Below are 17,658 nucleotides of genomic sequence, written 5' to 3' on the forward strand. Positions count from 1 at the left end.
CTCGACTCTAGTGCAGCTCTTCTCTGACCAGGCAGGACATAGAAAAAGGAATCTCAGCTGAAACCTACCTGTGAAGTGCTACCACCGGTGACTCTCAGCTCACTGGTTTTTATTATACGAGCCTGAATGACAGCTGTGAGCAACAAGCAGCACTGAGAAACAAACCAGGAGAAATTTCACGATGGTGTCTTCACAGCTTTCACCTAGAGAGACGTCAGTAACACATTACTCTTCTGATAGAAAATTCTGAGATAGCATCATTTCACACAAAACTTACTGAAAAATCCTTTCCTTGCTGTGTATTTCTTGCAGTAATGAAATGACTTGCTAAATCCTCCTCAGCCTATTAAGCTTCTTGAGCACTGGGCTGTTTCTGAACCTACTATTTTTCTCCTCCCCACTCCTATCAAAGGGATCTGGAAACTGAAACAAAGCAGCCTTTAGGGCAGCAAAGCAGCTACTTTGTGCCAGGAAGAAGTCAGAACAGCATTTCAGAGGATGAATTATGAATGAATAAGCACAAAACAAGTCTCAGGCTGTTGCAGTTTCAAGATGACAGTAGTTTAAACCAGCACCTGAAACAGTAATTCAGGGGAACACGAACCCATTTCCAGTGTGTGCTATATCAGATGCTAGCAATGATATCTTAAATGTCAACACTGTTAGTTATGTTACTTGCTTACCAAACTGTGAAAGAATAGAGAGAGAAAAAAAAGCTTTTGAGTTGTACTTTATGTGGAATGCAGCTCGCTGGGCGTGCTGTGTGCCAGTGGCAGAACCGCCCAGGCTCCAAGAATGCCCCAGTCTCAGCTTGCGACTGAGGTAACCAGGGAGCAGAATGGGTTCCGTGGTGTTCTTGGGATGCTTGAGAGATCACAAAACATCCTCTTGGTGAGTCACTCTGAGATAACAACAGCAGTAGCTTTCCAACTGGGAGCTTTATATTTTAAAAGGACAGGCCTTGTGTTTAAAATGAGCATGTTGGGCTGGTAATAGCAGACTCCTGTAGCTGTGCAGATGCACAGAAATCAACCTATCATTTTCACTCTGTAATTAATTATAGGATGCAATTGATGCAGATCTAATAAGAATGCTCCCAGCTGCCAGATCCTTGAAACTACTGCAGAGATGAAAAAAAATAGAAAAGATCAAGGGACAGTGAATTTGAAAGAGGCATTCGAAATGCAAGGAAAACAACATCTCTTTCTCAGAAAGAACTACCTGTGCTCTGAAAAGACGGAGTACACAGTATGGTGTATTTAGATACCCTCTTAATTACACTAGAATTATGCAGGAATGAAGTGGAAACGCGGAACAATTTGCCCTGTGAAAAGCTGTAGCCTAACCACGAGGAATATTTAAAAACCGCACTGTGAACTGGGTAGAAATGAACGATGCCTTGCAGGAACTGGGGGGAGCATTTAGGTGGATTCTTCTGAGTATTTCGGTGCCTTTAGTTCAGAGGAGTAAGACACTGCTTAAGAACAAACCCCGTTCCTATCCTTTCTACTGTCTGCTTTTAAAAAAAGCCACACCACTAACTCTGTTTTCCAGTCGTTCCAGTCTCAACATGAAATCAGATGATGGGCTACGACCGAACTGCAAAGCTGCCCAGATAACGACAGCCATCATCAGCATCCCCACGCCGCCGGCGCTCACGCCAGAAGGTGAGAGCAGACCTCCACCCAGCAGCCCGGGCCACTCCACGAACATTTCTACCACCACCACGAGCAACATAGTCAAGGTCTCTGCCTTGTAAGATGTCTCATGCACAGAAGGAGGCTGGAAGACCAGTGCCCCTCTCCCTCCACACCTCCATGTTCCCTTCTTGCTGCAAATTGTGCCTGGATGGACGAACCTGACATTTTGTCATCGAATTAGCAATGGAGACCTAACGAGGCAGCTTTCTTCAGACTTGCATTCATGCGTTGGACTGAGGAAGGATTAGGAAAGGGAGGAAGAGTTTTGTTAAAAGTAAAATCTGCATGGAGAGTACGTTGTGCCATGGTACAGGGCAGAAATTACCTGTGAAGGCTGAAGGGAAGGAATCATCATGGCAACAAGAGAGTCAATAAAGAAAACAGAAATATAACACTGTGTATCGCAGCACCTTTTTAAAGGTTTTTAATGGATAATATTTATTCATGAGGAAATGACTGAAAAAGGTGAAAAACAATGGATTTTGTGAATTTTTTTTCTTCATGGAGCAGAACCTTTAAACCAACCAAAATTTCACATTTTTTTTTCTTTTATAGGAAAAGATTTAGACAAAGAAGCCACCTGTCACAGAAACCTATTTCCATTCCTCTGTGTGTGTGCGTGCGAGTGTGCAGCAGAACCACAGAGCCACACTGCATTTCAAAGAGCAGAGCATGTTTTCATGATTCAGTGCACAGTAGGAAAATACAAGCATGTGTCAGCACATCCATGTGCACACGTGCACACACACACACACCTATTTCACCCTGGATGGCATTCTTTATTTAGACACTTTTGTATCCGCCTTTTAAGTCAATACAGTGCAATTGCAAACAGTGTGTTTGTCTGCTAATTATTGTCTGTGAAAACATATTTGTGGAAAAAAAAAAAAAAAGACAGGCTTCAGTAGAGTTTTAGTCCCACATGGGTATCCGCTTTCTATTTTTGTTATCACTTACTTGTAAGAGTGTGACTAGACTACCAGTTCTGTATTTTTAAAAAGGAAAAAAAAAAGTAGGATTCTTTTTTAATACTGTACACACAAATGGCAAAGAATGAGAAAGCACTGAACTCAACTGCATCAAGTGTTCATAAGTCTGACAGAGGTTTCTTGTAATGTATGCCCATGATTTTTTTAGTTTTGTTTTCTATGTATGAATTTCTTTGCTAGCACTGATCATACAACCCATTGTAAATAGTAGCCAAATAATGTCTGGATCTATACTTGATGATAATTAACCCCACAGCCAAATATCTTGCATGGACAGAGAGGTATTTGGCTTTTTCACAGTCTTGGGGCTCCAGTTGTCTCATCAACGGCTTCTGGGTTGCACTGATTTTGGGGGTAGACTAGGTTAGCGATTTTAGTTATGCGGTCCCAGCACAGGCTATACAGCATGCATCCACCTGAGAAGGGGGAGCAGTACTGGATTTTGGAAAACATTTGATAAATTGTGGTATAGACAGCCTTTTCTTTTTGCAGTTCTATAGTCAGTTTGAGAAAATTCATGTACTTCTAGTCAACCAAAAACTGTAACACTGGTACTGCCAGGAAGCTAAAACTCTTAACTAAGGTGCGGTCAGTCCTAGCCCCCTCTTTCAAATATCTTCCTAGGAATGAGTTATTGTAAGGAAATACATAGTTCCAAAACATAACTGATTTTTTCCCTCTAAGAATAACAACTTTTTTTCTTCCATTCTGCCCTTCTTCGAGTCCTCTTTTCATAACAGGTGTGATCCATGAAGGGCAGAGGGAGAAACTGCCACCCACCTCTCGCTTCCTGAGCCTTCCACTTGTCATACACTGTCTGGCTAATTCTTGTGGTTATGCACAAATGCCCCGTCAAGACCCTACACACACCCATAAATGGCAACGAACCTAGCCCCCAACAGCTTGCAATAGAATAGATTTCAAGTATCTTGTTTCTGAAAAGCGATTTTACCAACACTACAGATAACTACTCACAGCATGTTTGAGGCTGATTCAGCAAAGGGATGTTTCGTTTTGTTTTTTAACATCTGTCATAATCTATCCTGATGTAATATTTATATACACATGTACACACATACGCGTATAAATAAATACACAGACACATACATGTATAGATAGATAAATAGACCTACATGCTGACTTAAACATACGAGCTAGCAACCTGCTTTGTTAGCACTCCTAACCTACTAGTCTATACAGTGGACTCAGATGGCTCACGCGTTAACTCAATACCCTCCTTAGAAACCTACAACATTCTAGGAATATTAGGGCTATGGCTAAGCCTTCAGTAGCTGCACCAGCTTATAGTCATTTATTCCAGTGCTGTAATATGTTACCGAAAACTATGTTTAGTCCTGTTTTAAATGATTAAAGTGCTCTGCCTTTGCTGCTTCCTGTAGGAGGTTATACTGCAGTTAATCTTACCATTATTGAGTTTTTCCCGATGTTTTAATTTAATCTTCTTTTGCTTTATTTAATTTCATTATGTCATCATATCTGCTCCCCATCTGAACACCCTCAGCCTTGTAGATCAGAGGCCTTGCTCTCCACCACTTTCCACCTTGCAACCTCATTTATACTGGCACAGAATGAGGGTTAAATGCTACCATGCTGATAGGGTACAGTGTTCCTTCCAATGCACAGGAGTAAACAATCGCAAAGAGCCAGGGACTCAACGTGGACTCTCAGGGCTGCCTTTCTTTCTCCTGATTTACTGTGGAGTGGTAAACAAGCCACTTCATCTCTCTGCATCTATTTCTTTATCTGTAAATAGCAATCATAGCAACCCCTTTCTAAAGCGTGTTTGGCACATTTCATTGTTATCGATCAAAATGCTTTCTGAAAAAAAACCAACGTTTTTAAGTGGCAAAAATATAAGCAAGGAGGAAAGCCAGTCCTTGGGGTTTCTGGATGGCTGCCTGGTCTCATATTACGGCAGCCCTCGTCTTTGTTCTTTTCCATGGAGGAGGAATCAGTGTTATCCTTGCCCAAAAATATTCGGTTTCTACCATTAACTTCGCATGTGCAGCCCCATGCAGTCAGTACTTCAGCACAGACGTTCAGAGGATAAAGACAGACAAAATTAAGGAAGTCTGAGCCCAGAGGAACAGGACTAAAAATATTTTTAATGGAGGCATTAGCGCCTTTTATATGCTGATTTGAAGTAGAGTGAGTAATGTTTCCAAAAGCACTTGAAATATGCTTGCACAAAACCTCTCATGGATTGCCCAACACAGCTACATCCTCATTATGGGAGCACTGTGCATTCATTGAAACAGCACAGACAAGAATCTATCGCCATCATATCAGCGGTTGGTAGGGCAGAACAAAACATCCTTCAAATGAGATGCATGAAAGAAGGAAAAACATTTGCCCACAAGAGCGCAGGAACTGTACCACAGCCACTTTTTCCTACAATAATGGAAAGCAATTACCTTGACTGAACTGCAAGGCTCTTCGTTATCTTTATAGCAACCTACAAACCATTTCTGAGATAGAGACAAGTCAATCCTGAGAATTCCCAAACCAGAACTTTAGCCAAAGGCCTTGGGCCATTCTCTTCTGTGGTTCCCAGTACTGCCCTGCCTTACCAGTCTCCCTGTCCCCTTCCCCAGTACCAAGCATGCCCAGGGCCAAACACAGACATTGCCACGGATACAAAAACCAGCACGTACCCTGCAGTCCTCATCATTCCTGATGCATGGAGAAGGGGAATTCTTCAGGCGTGGGCTGCCTCCAGGAGAAGTATCCAGAAACCCAGGCTGCTTCTAGTCCTGACCCCTTTCTGAAAGGCAGGGGGTACAAAACAGCCTGATCAGCGAGACTGCTCAGCAAAACCTCAATAGCATCTCAGCAGTTCACCTCAAAAAACCTTCCCCCTCCCTCTAATTCCTTGCAAGTTCTGATAGCTTTTCCTTCTTCATGAAAAAAAGATACAAAGAGATTGTTGGTACAGAAAGCATGTGGAAGGGGGTTGGTTTTCCAGTCTTTCATAAAGCAATACTAAAAATATTAGAGAAGCAACACCTTCATCCAAGCGTTTTGCTTCTTTTCAGAACTCATTTTTGAGGGAAAACTATTTCCACAGATTTTCAGCCTATGCCATCGATTCACTCACTTCTCACCTGGCATTGCATTGCTAATGGAAGGAAACACACCCAATTAGTAAAAGAATGACGAGAAATACCTTTCCCATCCAGGCTTCAACTTTCATCTACTCTTTCAAAAATCCAACTTTTCTTTTCCTTAAACATCTTAGGCACAGCCATAAAGAAGAGGCTACTGACAACACAACTTGGTACAAAAAAATTAAAGAATAAAAATGTAATCCATGCCCCGCTAGCACAAGATCCTTCACTGCAATATATCACACTGCTTTCTCTAGATTACATTTAAAATTCTCCACAGAAAGGACTCCCACTGCTTCCCTGGAGAGCTTATTCCAGACTAATAGATCTCAATGTCAAGGATTTTTCCCCTGCTGTTCAGCCATAATTCTCACCTTATTTTCCCTTTCCCTGTTGTCATTATACTTTCACATCTTGTCAAATTATTCTCCTTTCCACGTGGAAAGAAAGCTGCCTTTTTTTTTTTTTTTTTGCATGAAGTTATCATTGTAAAAGTAAAATGGGGAAAAGGTAAACCAAGTAACACACGTGGCTTTAGTGTGGAATAAAATTAATATATAATTCAAAAGGAAACATTAGAAAAATACGTTCCTCTTTATATTTTTCAGAAATACTAAATTTGAATCAATGCCGTTTGCCTAAACTGAAACAGTTGATAGCATAGTTGTGCTGTAAACCATCATTCTAGCTAAGACAGCTTAAGGGTGTGCATGAAATTCAAATACCAGCTAGAGGAAGCAAAGTTTCTTCAAGTATTTTGCTTTTTGCTTTTTTTTTTTTTTTAAGTAAAGAGGTTGCAAACATTGTATCTTATGTGTATTATAAAACAGATTCAGTATATTAAAACCACATTTAATTTATGGGTTGCAACATCCCTTGGATCCTGTTTTAGTATTTTATCAACGTCAGATGTCAGAGCTACAAAGTCGGCATTCATGGATGGCTTACAAACAGCAGCAGCTTTGAACTAAAGACTGCATTGTGCTTTTAAAATTAGGCAAATAATACCCATTTTCCACATAACTTACCAATAAAATACACCTTGATTGGAAAAAGTCACTTCTCCAACACTTCAAGCAACTGCACTAGATATGCAATTTCAGAACTCAAGTTTTTAGGCTTCACATTTCCGGACGCCATAAACACCCTTCATAATGGTTTTATTCTAAAACCTTAAAAGCAAACACGATGCAGTGTGCACATTGATTAGAGGTAGTATCAGGAACCTACGTTCTACTCCTAATTGTCTTGATGAATCACTAAGTGACCTAGAAGAAGTCATTTCACCTCTCTATGCCAATTATACAAGTTGCATAGCAATTAATAACTCCTTTTTTAAAAAAGTGAAGCTCAGTTCATTAACACCGACAAAAATACCATAGAGAAAGTGTACCGGAATAGTACTGCTACTTCCATTCAGAACACAAAAACTGTGCCAGAAAAACTACAGGTGGATCACTCAAAAGACCAGGTGACAAAGAGCTTGTGAAAATTCCTTCCTGAGTTTCGATCTCAGTCAATAGTCTGTTACTTTCGTGTGTATATGTGTGCACGTGTTTTCGTTTTGATTTAAGCTAGTACTAGTCACAGGGAGTCACACAGCTGTGTGGGTGAGAAGTCAATAACCATGCCGAATGTTCTTCTCAGTTGTGGCAACTATGACTGGGAGCTCCCCCAGGCTCCTCGGACCAATGAAGTATCTTTCAAAACGCGTGTGATGGTATATTTTTGATAAATTAGTAAGGCATTCCAATGGTGTTTTCTTTAGGAGTTTTATGTTATGAGAAGCTCTCAACCTTATTTTCTATTTTCGTACTATAAATGGGCTTTGCTTACAACCATCAGAGGACAGATACAAAATGTACTGTATACAACTGCAGGTAGCTTCATTTGAGAACAACTTTCTAGAAGAACCAAGTTTCTTGTTGTCTTCTTTTGGAATTGTAGTGCATATGTTGAAACTTGTATATCATTTACAGTATTGAGTCTTGTGCCACTGCTGTACCTGATGTATCCAATCTGGATTAAACAGAGTATGTGCCACAAATACCAAGACGATGCTGTAGATTTCTTCTAAAAAAGATTTTGGGAGGTTATTTTGGAGAACATTGGGTGATAGCCTAAGCAACTTGAGCTGCATTTAAATACTAAAACACTTACTTCAACAATAATTGACAAGAACAGCAAGATAACAGAGATGCTGTAGAAGAGCATTAAAGCAGATACCTAAGTGTAACTTTCACAGCAACCTCCTTTTGTGTGTTAAGAGTTGCAGCAAACTTCATCCGGGAAACCAGAACAGAATCTTAAAATTATGCAGACGTAATGTAGAAGAGCCCTCTCTCTGTGGTAATGTGTTGTGACACAATGGAGTAATGTAGGGGAAGAGAAGAACGGAAGAAAAATACTCCTAAAATAATGCATATTTAATTTAAAGAGCACATATTATGACTTTCTTCTAAAAGGCAGCCTGGCCTTAGAAGATCCTGTTAGGCCACAGACTTGCATTATCACAGGTAGGGTCAGATTGTTTCAACTGCAGATTGTTTCTACTTCAACAAGTAGAGCTGATCTCATCTGAACCATAACAGAAAGTGTCACGTAGAATCATTTTTTAAAATTTTCAAAATTATTTGATCAAATTGAAACGTGAGGTAACACCCAGTAAAGGCTGAACAATGTGACTTTTATTTCTTGCAGTGAAGCACGACACCCACTAGGGGACACCACTTCCCCAGCTAAAAGGGGAAAAAAAAAAACAAAAACCACCAAGAATAGCCTAGTGCAGGACAACACTCAACTAATCCTGTGCTAATTTTCTACACCACTCAAACTACAAGATTCCTAAAGTTTTTCTTCACAGCAAAGAGTCTGAATTGCATGGCATAAAGTTTAGACCCACAACGACACAAGAAACTGCACAGGTGCTGCCAGGGACACCACAGGATTTCCACAAGAACATTGCAACATTAAGAACTCCCACAAACAATTTATTAATATAAGCTGAGTGAAAGGGTATTATACTTCTCAAAATTGATTTGAAAATAGCAAAAAGTGAGCAACCGAGTAGCCTTGAGGACATCCATCTCTCCAAATTGAAGTTCTCCTTGGAAGTACAGTTGGCATCAGATAGGAAGCAGTGCTTCACTAAAGATAATCCAACCTTACCTTGATCAAGAAAAAATAGAAAACAGACTAGATGTGCTCTGGTGAACTTTGAGAAATCCAAGATACTAGCCACAGAACTCTGTCTCTGCTCCCAAACATACTAGAGCATGAAGTTTCAAATTTAGTGTGAAGAATCAGCGTAGCCATCAATAGCCTAAACCAGCCACCACTTCCATCCCATCCTGCTACAGGATAGCTATGTAGAAGGCAGTGCAACCAAAACAAGAAATACCAATTAGTTTTAGTACTAACAGGTAATTTCATTTCTAATTAAAGCTTTCCTTTAAGTGTGGCAAGTCTGATATTGTTGCACCCTGAGGGACAGACCAATTATAATAGCTGCAGATTTTGTACATAATTAAACCATCCCCTACTGCACAGCTTGCCTGTTCTATAGAAATGTTATTTATACAGTGTTAATTAACTGGACTAAAATTAGCAATACAAGCATTGAGATGCAGGTTTTAGTCTGTCACTAGTAACTGGTATATAATCAGTGCCCGATGTTTAATAAGAGAATTACAGAAAAGGGGAAATGATCTCTGACTATAAACAACTTTTGTAGTCTCATTATGAATTCATCCTCACCCAAAAGTTACAAGCAAGGAAATCAGGCAGAGAAAATCGGGTTGGTTTGCATTTTCTCCTTGCTGAGTTTTCTTACATGGAAGCAACTGACTTTTGTCTTTCATTTACTTAGCATTTGAAAGATTGCAACTGAACATCCAGCTGTCTTTCATTTCCTTTTATTAACAACTTGTAACATCACCACTGGAATGCATATAAAACATTTACCTAGACACAGCTCGCATATGCAAAAGACAATACTTTTCTTCAATCTGTTTACATCTGACAATGTACTTGTAGACAGACAGTTATGTTTTCACAGATATTTTCCATTTGCTGTCCCAACCAGCCCATCCTTAAGAGCAGAAGCATTATATTAATCATCACTTTTCAGCAGTTCCTGAAGGTAAACTGAGTTGGCATGATAAGCATTCATCCAGTTAAACTGTCTGTAACTCTTCCTGTAGTGCATGTGAGACATTGCAGCATAGTAGTTTTGCCATGCTTGATAATAAGATCTCCAGTAGTTTTTATAACTCCAAGCCTCTTGCAGAAACTCAGGAGCAGCATCATCCCAAGAGCCACAGGAGCACTCATCTTCAGTTTTTCTTGTGGAAGGATTAGGGCACTGATGGTAATGGTTTTTCTTTTGTTTAGAATTTTGTTTCAGAATTTTCTTTTTTGCTTTATTTTGCTTCGGGACTTGCGATAGCTCCTTTGACTTCTCTGGTGTAGGACAGAAGCCTGTAAGACCCTGGTGTGTGGTAGGAACAGCATTCTTCTGAGTATCTGAAAATGCTTCAAAGCACGAGTTATTTTCACTGCTATTGGAGGAAGCACTTGAACTGTACGAACCATCACTGTCACCAGACATACCATTTGCTACTGTTTCTGCATTACGTTCCATCTCTTTCCACTCTACATCACCATTTCTGGGGAGTTCACATTGTTCTCCTGGGCCTGAATAGTTTCTTACAATTTCAACGTCTCTCTCCAACCCTTCTTTAATGAAATATTCGTAGTCCTCAACAAACTCTGAGAAGTTCCAGGGATTGTTCTGCTGCTTTTTGAAAGATGACAAGCAGGGTATTCTGGGAAGATTTTTTTTCAATGCTTCTTCATCTGGAGCCTCCATGTTATTACTTTGTACACCTATTCTGGAGACAGTTTCTACTCGCTTCTTCTGTTCTGTGTTGCAACTGGAAGTTTTGGGGTTTCTGCTACCTTTTTCCACATTTGCGGAATTTGAGCACTTTTTCACCAGCTTTTGCTTCAGAGCCTTTTTTGGCCGCTCTACAGAATTTTCGCCTGCAAGATCAGAATGAGGCTGATGTACCTCCGCAAAACTATTTTGAACAGACTGAAGTACTGGTTCCTCTGATTTGAGACACACAGTGTCAGAATTCACAGAAGCACCTGTACATACAACAGGTTTGACTTCAACCTCCCAGTCTTCAAACTGATCCATCATTCCAGGAGGTATAGGCTCTGTACAAAAGGGAAACAAGCAGGCACTCAATTAAGTGCATCCTTCCTTCTGGAATTCAAATGAGTACTGAAGGAAAGCTTTGTAAAAGCATGGATAAGATGTTAAGACATTTTAAGGATGCAAACCAACCTCTTCACTTCTTGAAAGAGCTCAAATAACCAGAACATTTTCTTCATGGAAGGCATCAAGAAGTTGATTAATACAACAAGCATTGCATTACTCACCATCTATATCTCACATCTTATTTAATCAGGTAAAAAGTTAGTAGTTATGCAAGAAGGTTAAGTGCTACATTTTTGGCAGAACAGCTTCTGGTAAAGCATGGCAGCAGATCATCTCGTTTCAATTATTCTTTCCTTCTGCTATATCTTACAGCCTGAGAAAGGCTTAATACTGAATTCCTGGAAATTCAAGTAATTATGCACTTGCTTATGCAACAGCTGGATTCTGAGTTCCTGTCCCTATCTGTGGTCATGCACTAAGTTCATTTCCTATTTCTTCCCACAACTGCAGCAGTTACACAAGAGGTCAAAAGCACTGGCGATGAGAAGTCTAACTGCACCAAAAATAATGCCACTATAGCAGAGAAGATGCATGTCAGTTCAGTGTTGATGTCTGAAGCATTGAATGAGCAGCAAAAAGCAACCAAAAATAAATAATATATATATATATATATGTAGATGCATTCACAGGAGAGAGCATACCTGGTAAAGGCAGAAGCTGAAGGTTACATTTCTGAGCAATGTTCATCATCATGTTTTCTTCCTCTCCGCGGCAGCAGTAAGTCACAGATAAGCCTAAAGTTCCTGCAATACATAACAAAAAGTATAATTACCTAACCAGACCTACATAAGCTGGTGCAACGTCAAGAAATCCACAACTGTGCTTTTACCAAAGCGCCCAGCTCTGCCAATACGATGCATGTATGTTTCCCAATCTACAGGTACATCCAGATTGACAACCAGATTCACTTTTTCAGCATCAATTCCACGAGACGTCTTGAGAAAACAAAAAAGGAAACAAGGGGAAAAATAACTGAATATGCTGAAAAAAAAATTAAAGAAATACAACAACACATTTGGGAATAACTGCTCATGTAGTAACTTCTAGTTGTTAAAACACACCATAAAGCATTTATGAATTTCCAGTAATACATACAGAACAGGCACGTTGCACTGGGATAATGAAAACTAGGGATCATTTTATTTATTCCTTCTGCACAGCTAATACAAACAAGCATATTTCTTCCCAGCATTAAAAAAGTCAACATGACAACATGCAGATTTTTTTTTCCCCCATGACAGAACCTCAAGTAAACAACAGAAGAAACACATTAACCACCCAAAAAAAAAGCTGAGTGCTTCAAACATAACCACTGCTCGATCTGGAGTTGTTTGAGATATTACTATTGCGAGTATACTGCACTTAATAAAAACTTCTTCCCATAGCTGCTACCCAAAGTTAACACCTCTGCTCTGCAATCTCTACAAACTTCTAGCATCCAACAGCTAAATTAAAACTGATTTTTGAAACAGATGATCAGCAGTAGACAATTTCAAAGTTTCACAGTGTAAAGTCAAACAGCACTGAAGTCACACGTTTTACCAGTACGTGTATGTTCTACTCAACATCAAGACAAATCTGACTATCTCAAACAAACAGCTTTATTTGCAACACTCACACATGCTGTGAAATACTAACTCACCAAGTCTGTGGAAATCAGAACTCTACAATGGAATTGCTTTAATTTAGCCATAGCATCAAGTCGTTGATTTTGATTCATACTGCCTAGAGAAACAGAAGTTAGAATAAATAGCTCATGTTCTTTGGTGTCAAGCCCCTAAAATTCTGGAAGACACTGCTTTGTGAACTGTACTTGATATGAGAAATAAGGTTGAGAGAAAAAACACAGAAGAAAAGCAAAACAAGCTTGAGACTAAGAACTATTTTTTGGCAATGTATTTCCTTTTGCTCATTTGGGAAAAAAAACGATTACATAGATACTTAACCCATTTGGATAACATTGGCTTTAGACAAATTTTGTTTTACAATCCCAGAAAAAATGCTGAAGTAAAAATTCAAAGGAAGATTTCTAATAAACATTTGAAACTTTTTACAACAGAACTAGAAATAGAGATGTAAATTAAACATCTGCATTCCCAAGCTACAAGCTACAAATTTAAGCTTTCCCTTTAAAAATAAAATAGTGCACTTGTCTAAATACTCATAATATGTTTCTCAGACAAATTAGAAGACTGTAAAGTCCATCAGCGTAAAAATTTAATTAATATTTAGGTCTTAAAGACCTATGAAGATTCAAATGCTCTTCTTAGCTACTCAAACAGAAGCCATACAAACCAAGCTTTTAGGATGAATTTTCCTATCATAGGTCACAGTTGTGCACGATTTCAACCAACAGAATCACAAAGTTTTGAATGGGCTTACCTGAAATGCACTCAGCGGGAAAGCCTCTGGACGTTAATATTTCAGCTAGATGTTGAGCCCTGATACAATACACAGAATGAAAACAGTAAATAAAACTACATATCTACCAGCCCACATGCATTTCTTAACAAGAGACTACTCTTAATAGTCAAGGATTCCATTCCAAAATTGTTACCATCATCTTACAGACAGTCACCTAACAGATGGATAAAAGCAATAGCATATTAGGTCCCACTGTACTCTAACGTACAAGATACTTCTGTGTTAAAGCTTTACTTTCAATATTTCTGATCTGTGTTTCTGAAATCTATAAAGGTCTCAAAGCAGTCTGCAAAAGATCTATAGAATACCCATGAGTGGGTATTATAACCATTGCTTTTGAACATGCTTTTAACAGATTTTATTTCAGATTTATTACCTGCTGTGCAAATTTGAGAAGACTAATGCTTGATTAAATGGAATCTTGCTGAACAACTCCTGTAGGTGCTGGGTTTTTTCCTCAAATGTTTTATGTGGAAGCGGATGGGAATTCACGATCTTATAATACTGCTTCAACCCTGAACATGAAACCAAGGAGACCATCAGATGAAAATTTCCATAAAAAACATGCAAAGCACCGTGCTGCTATCAACATGTCACTGCAGTTAAAACAAGGACTTTTAAACATAAACGCAGTTGACAAATAATAATATACCAGACAGGTTTTCCTTAAACAGACGAAACACAAAGAATTTAAAACTTTTTAAAGATGCATGTTTTGGTTTTAGGATACTCCTCTAAATCGATTGATAAGATTATCAATAAAAATGGCTCACCAATGAGACTCAGATCGGTAGGATTCAACCTCACAAACGTTGGTTCTCTCATATACCTGGTCAAAGCATTAGCTAATGATTCAGGGTAAGTAGCTGAAACAGCAAGCATCTGTTTATTGTCTGGCAGCGAAGAGTAAATCCAACTATGAGAGAAAAAAAATGGGAATGACTAAAAAACATGCATCTAATCTGCAGATAAATGCATAGGGTATGTGGTTTTCTTACTTGATTTGCTCCTGAAAGCTGCCTTCTTCTAGAAGCTTATCTGCTTCATCAAGAATGAAGAGACGGATACTAGCTGTATTCAAGTAGTCCAACTCTATGAGCTGTTTTATTCGACCTATGTATGAAAAAAAAGTAAACTGAGCTTCACAAATATTAACTCAAAGGTTCTGAAGATAAGTTTCACAGTACTTAATTTTTAAAATTCACTTTAATAAGCCTTCATAAAAGGTGTATTTAGTATAATCTCTTGCTAAAAATACTATCTTGGTCTAAACATTTTCGTCACTGCCCTTTGGGACCCTTGTCTATTATTAATAAAAAAATGAAATCAAACTTTAAACATAACATTTTTGCACTGTGAAGTACCATGCAGTACCCAATGAAGTACAACGCTGCATATCCTCACCTGGGGAGCCAACTGCTATGTGGCATTTCTTCAGTCTGACTTTGTCCTGGTTCAAAGGCGTCCCTCCGATGAAGACATGGCATTCCAAACCTTCCATTTTTATTCCAATAGTTGTGATTACCGCATGGATCTGCACAGCAATCTCTCGTGTAGGAGCCAAAATAAGAGCCTGCAAGTGACAAAGAATTATACCCAAATGCCACAAAACAGTTCAGAAACTTAAAGCACGGCAAGAAGCTGTGATAACTTCAAATATTACGGTTTACATATGATTTGCTACATGACCGGAGATAAACTTCTGATATGAGAACGCTACTTATAGGGGTATACTACACAATTACACGTAATAACACAGGCAAAGACACGAGTCCCACTGCCCAGAACGTTGTTTTCCCAACAGAAACACCCGATTCCCCCCCGCAGCCCGAGGCGCACCACCTCACAGCAGGGCCCGGCGCTCACCTGCGTGGCCGGGCTCTCCAGCATCAGCGCGTCCAGGGCGATGGTGGAGAAGACGCAGGTTTTGCCGGTGCCGGACTTGGCCTGCACGATGAGGTCTGCAAGGAGCCGCCACAGGAGTCAGGGGGGCAGGCGGCGGCCTCCGGCCCCGCGGCCTCCCCCCACCCCGCGCCCAGCCCGCCGCTCACCCAGCCCGCAGCGCCCCAACGGAATGGCCTTCAGCTGCACCGGGGAAGGCCTGTGGAACCCAGCCGCCTCCAGCCCCGCCAGCACCGGCTCCGACAGCAGCAGAGACCCGAAATCGGACGGGCCCCCGGGCACCGCCACATCCCGCGTGCGGGTCCGCTCCCTCCCGCCCGCCGCCTCAGCGGGCGCCGCCATCTTGGGAGCGGGGAGCGGGCGCGCGGCCTCTCGCGAGAGGCGCCCTCAAAACATGGCCGCCAGGGGGCGCCCCGGGGCTGGCGGCGCCGAGCCCGGCCCTCAGGGGCAGAGCGGGCTGGGTTGGGGCTTGTCCCGTCGTTTGTGTGCGTTACCTTGACGAAATTACATAAACCTCGTAAAAAGCAGCCGGTGGAGCTCTCATCTTCGAAGTGTGGAAGGTGGCGGTGCTCGTTGCGGTGGATTCCAGAAGTCGGACGTGGGATTTTTGCATTCAGTTACAAATTCCTCGGGGTTTTCAGTAAACTACTGATGACTTCCCCGTTTTCTGCAGTCAGTGGAAACGGTTCCCCTGCCTCTGATCTGATTTCACACGCTGGCAGGGAATACTGCTACTCACCGGGGCTTTATCTGCACACGTATTTGAATCACAGACTCATCAAGGTTGGAAGCAACCTCCAAGACCACCCAGGCCAACCATCCCCCTGCTACCAATGTCACCTACTAAACCCATCCTACAGCTTGTCTTAAACCTGGTAGCTCTGACCTGATTAGGAACGAGGTAAAGAAGGCAGAAACAAAGACCATCTGCAGGAGATCAGGGGGTGCAGGCCACCCCTCTGAACAAGATGAGGGCATGAGACACACCATCCACGCCTGCCCACAGGCCCAGGGCTGGCATGTTGAGTCAAGGCACAGGCTGTGCTTTGGGGGGTAATCGACACAACACATCTTTTCAGCTAATTTCCTGGCATTTTTTCTACCAACATTAGCAATTATTTCCTGTTTACAGCAATAAGCGAGGCTGTGGCTCCCCACTGTGAATCTCAATAGATGCATTTATCTACATAGAGGCAGTTAATGATTATGTTTATGAGGCAGCAATCCTTTATACGAGACAGACAAACCTTCAAAGCTAAACAGCCTTTCATACCTTCCTGGGCCGTTTGTTTTAGGAACCACACAAAAGCTTACACTTAGAAATATCAGAGAGGACAAAACCACTGTACTGCAGGAGGGAAATGAAACGAACTGGAGATCTTGCCACAAGCTCCACAAGTAGGAGCTTTAATTAGTGCATAAATCTGAACCCTGGGGAGAAAGCTGGGCTCAAGACACACTGGAGAACAGCCTGAGCACTGGACATAGGGAAAGGCAGCGCCAGGCCAGAAGTAGTAGGAGGAGAAAACAGGGAAGTGGTCAGAAGAGAGGAGTGAGAACAGAGGGGGAAAGGGAGTTGTGCGAGGAATGGAGCTGATGGGTCAGCAAAGGAATGATGGAGAAGGCTGCAAAAGAGGAGGACAAAATTGACCATGTTGGTAAAGCAGCCTCAACAAGCTTCCTGGCAGCTGGTGCCCACAGGACATATAGATGTGTTTAGGGAGAAAGCAGCCACCGCTGATCTCTAAGCTGTTCTACTGTAGTGAAATACCAGGGAAAGTTTGTTCTGACCCCTCTAGATTCAGCCCTCAAGTTTCTCATTAAGCACTCTGAGTCTGGGATATGGTTGTACTGCATGTAGAAACAGGGTTTATAAGCTAGGGTACTATATAAAAAAAAAAAAAAGTGTAGCACTCACTTCAGCAAAAGCCAAGTGTATTAATATTCGTATATGCATTACTTACTCTACCCTGTAGATCACTTACTTTAAATCATGGATGGTTTTATGCATATCAGCTTTTATTGTCATAGCAGCAGTTTAGAGGCTCTGGACATGCGGCTTCAATTCATTGCAATGGGATTTGAAAAATCTCAACAGTGACTTCTACTGTATAAGCACATACACTGTGTCATTATTCTTACATTTCCAGGCAGCCTAAATGAATTGTAATGGCTTTTGATGTACCACAGTCTCTGTTACGCTTTTGAAATTCTTCATGTTTATATTC

At 40.9% G+C, this 17,658-nt stretch overlaps 2 protein-coding genes across 6 annotated transcripts in view; one reads left to right on the plus strand and one right to left on the minus strand.

Annotated features, from left to right (window-relative positions):
* KCND3 (potassium voltage-gated channel subfamily D member 3) overlaps window positions 1–6,336 on the plus strand; it is a 113,696-nt gene extending 107,360 nt beyond the window's left edge. For all 5 annotated transcript variants that reach the window (XM_027444753.3, XM_072028257.1, XM_027444754.3 and 2 more), the window contains one exon: window positions 1,555–6,336. In XM_027444753.3, the coding sequence (XP_027300554.1) occupies window positions 1,555–1,759 (205 nt within the window). In that variant the 3' untranslated portion in view covers window positions 1,760–6,336. The remainder of the gene's footprint in view (window positions 1–1,554) is intronic.
* A 3,379-nt stretch (window positions 6,337–9,715) lies between these two features.
* On the minus strand, window positions 9,716–15,819 carry DDX20 (DEAD-box helicase 20). The gene is made up of 11 exons (XM_027444752.3): window positions 15,580–15,819; window positions 15,395–15,489; window positions 14,933–15,101; window positions 14,527–14,641; window positions 14,302–14,444; window positions 13,905–14,043; window positions 13,487–13,545; window positions 12,747–12,829; window positions 11,934–12,039; window positions 11,746–11,847; window positions 9,716–11,040 (listed from the first exon to the last, which is right to left on the minus strand). Exons 1-11 carry the CDS (start codon window positions 15,770–15,772, stop codon window positions 9,929–9,931), a joined length of 2,316 nt encoding a protein of 771 aa, XP_027300553.1. The 5' UTR covers window positions 15,773–15,819; the 3' UTR covers window positions 9,716–9,928.
* Window positions 15,820–17,658: the final 1,839 nt, after the last annotated feature.

The sequence above is a fragment of the Anas platyrhynchos genome, chromosome 27 (genome assembly GCF_047663525.1).
Source record: "Anas platyrhynchos isolate ZD024472 breed Pekin duck chromosome 27, IASCAAS_PekinDuck_T2T, whole genome shotgun sequence".
NCBI classification, from domain to species: domain Eukaryota; kingdom Metazoa; phylum Chordata; class Aves; order Anseriformes; family Anatidae; genus Anas; species Anas platyrhynchos.

Excerpts from the sequence above, each read along its gene's own strand:
- DDX20 (XM_027444752.3), bottom strand. The coding sequence starts at position 15,772 with ATGGCGGCGCCCGCTGAGGCGGCGGGCGGGAGGGAGCGGACCCGCACG. Across the intron at positions 15,490-15,579 it reads GTTGGGGCGCTGCGGGCTGG|ACCTCATCGTGCAGGCCAAG; the intron begins GTGAGCGGCGGG and ends GGCTCCTTGCAG. Across the intron at positions 12,040-12,746 it reads TTCTGATTTCCACAGACTTG|ACGTCTCGTGGAATTGATGC; the intron begins GTGAGTTAGTAT and ends TGTTTTCTCAAG.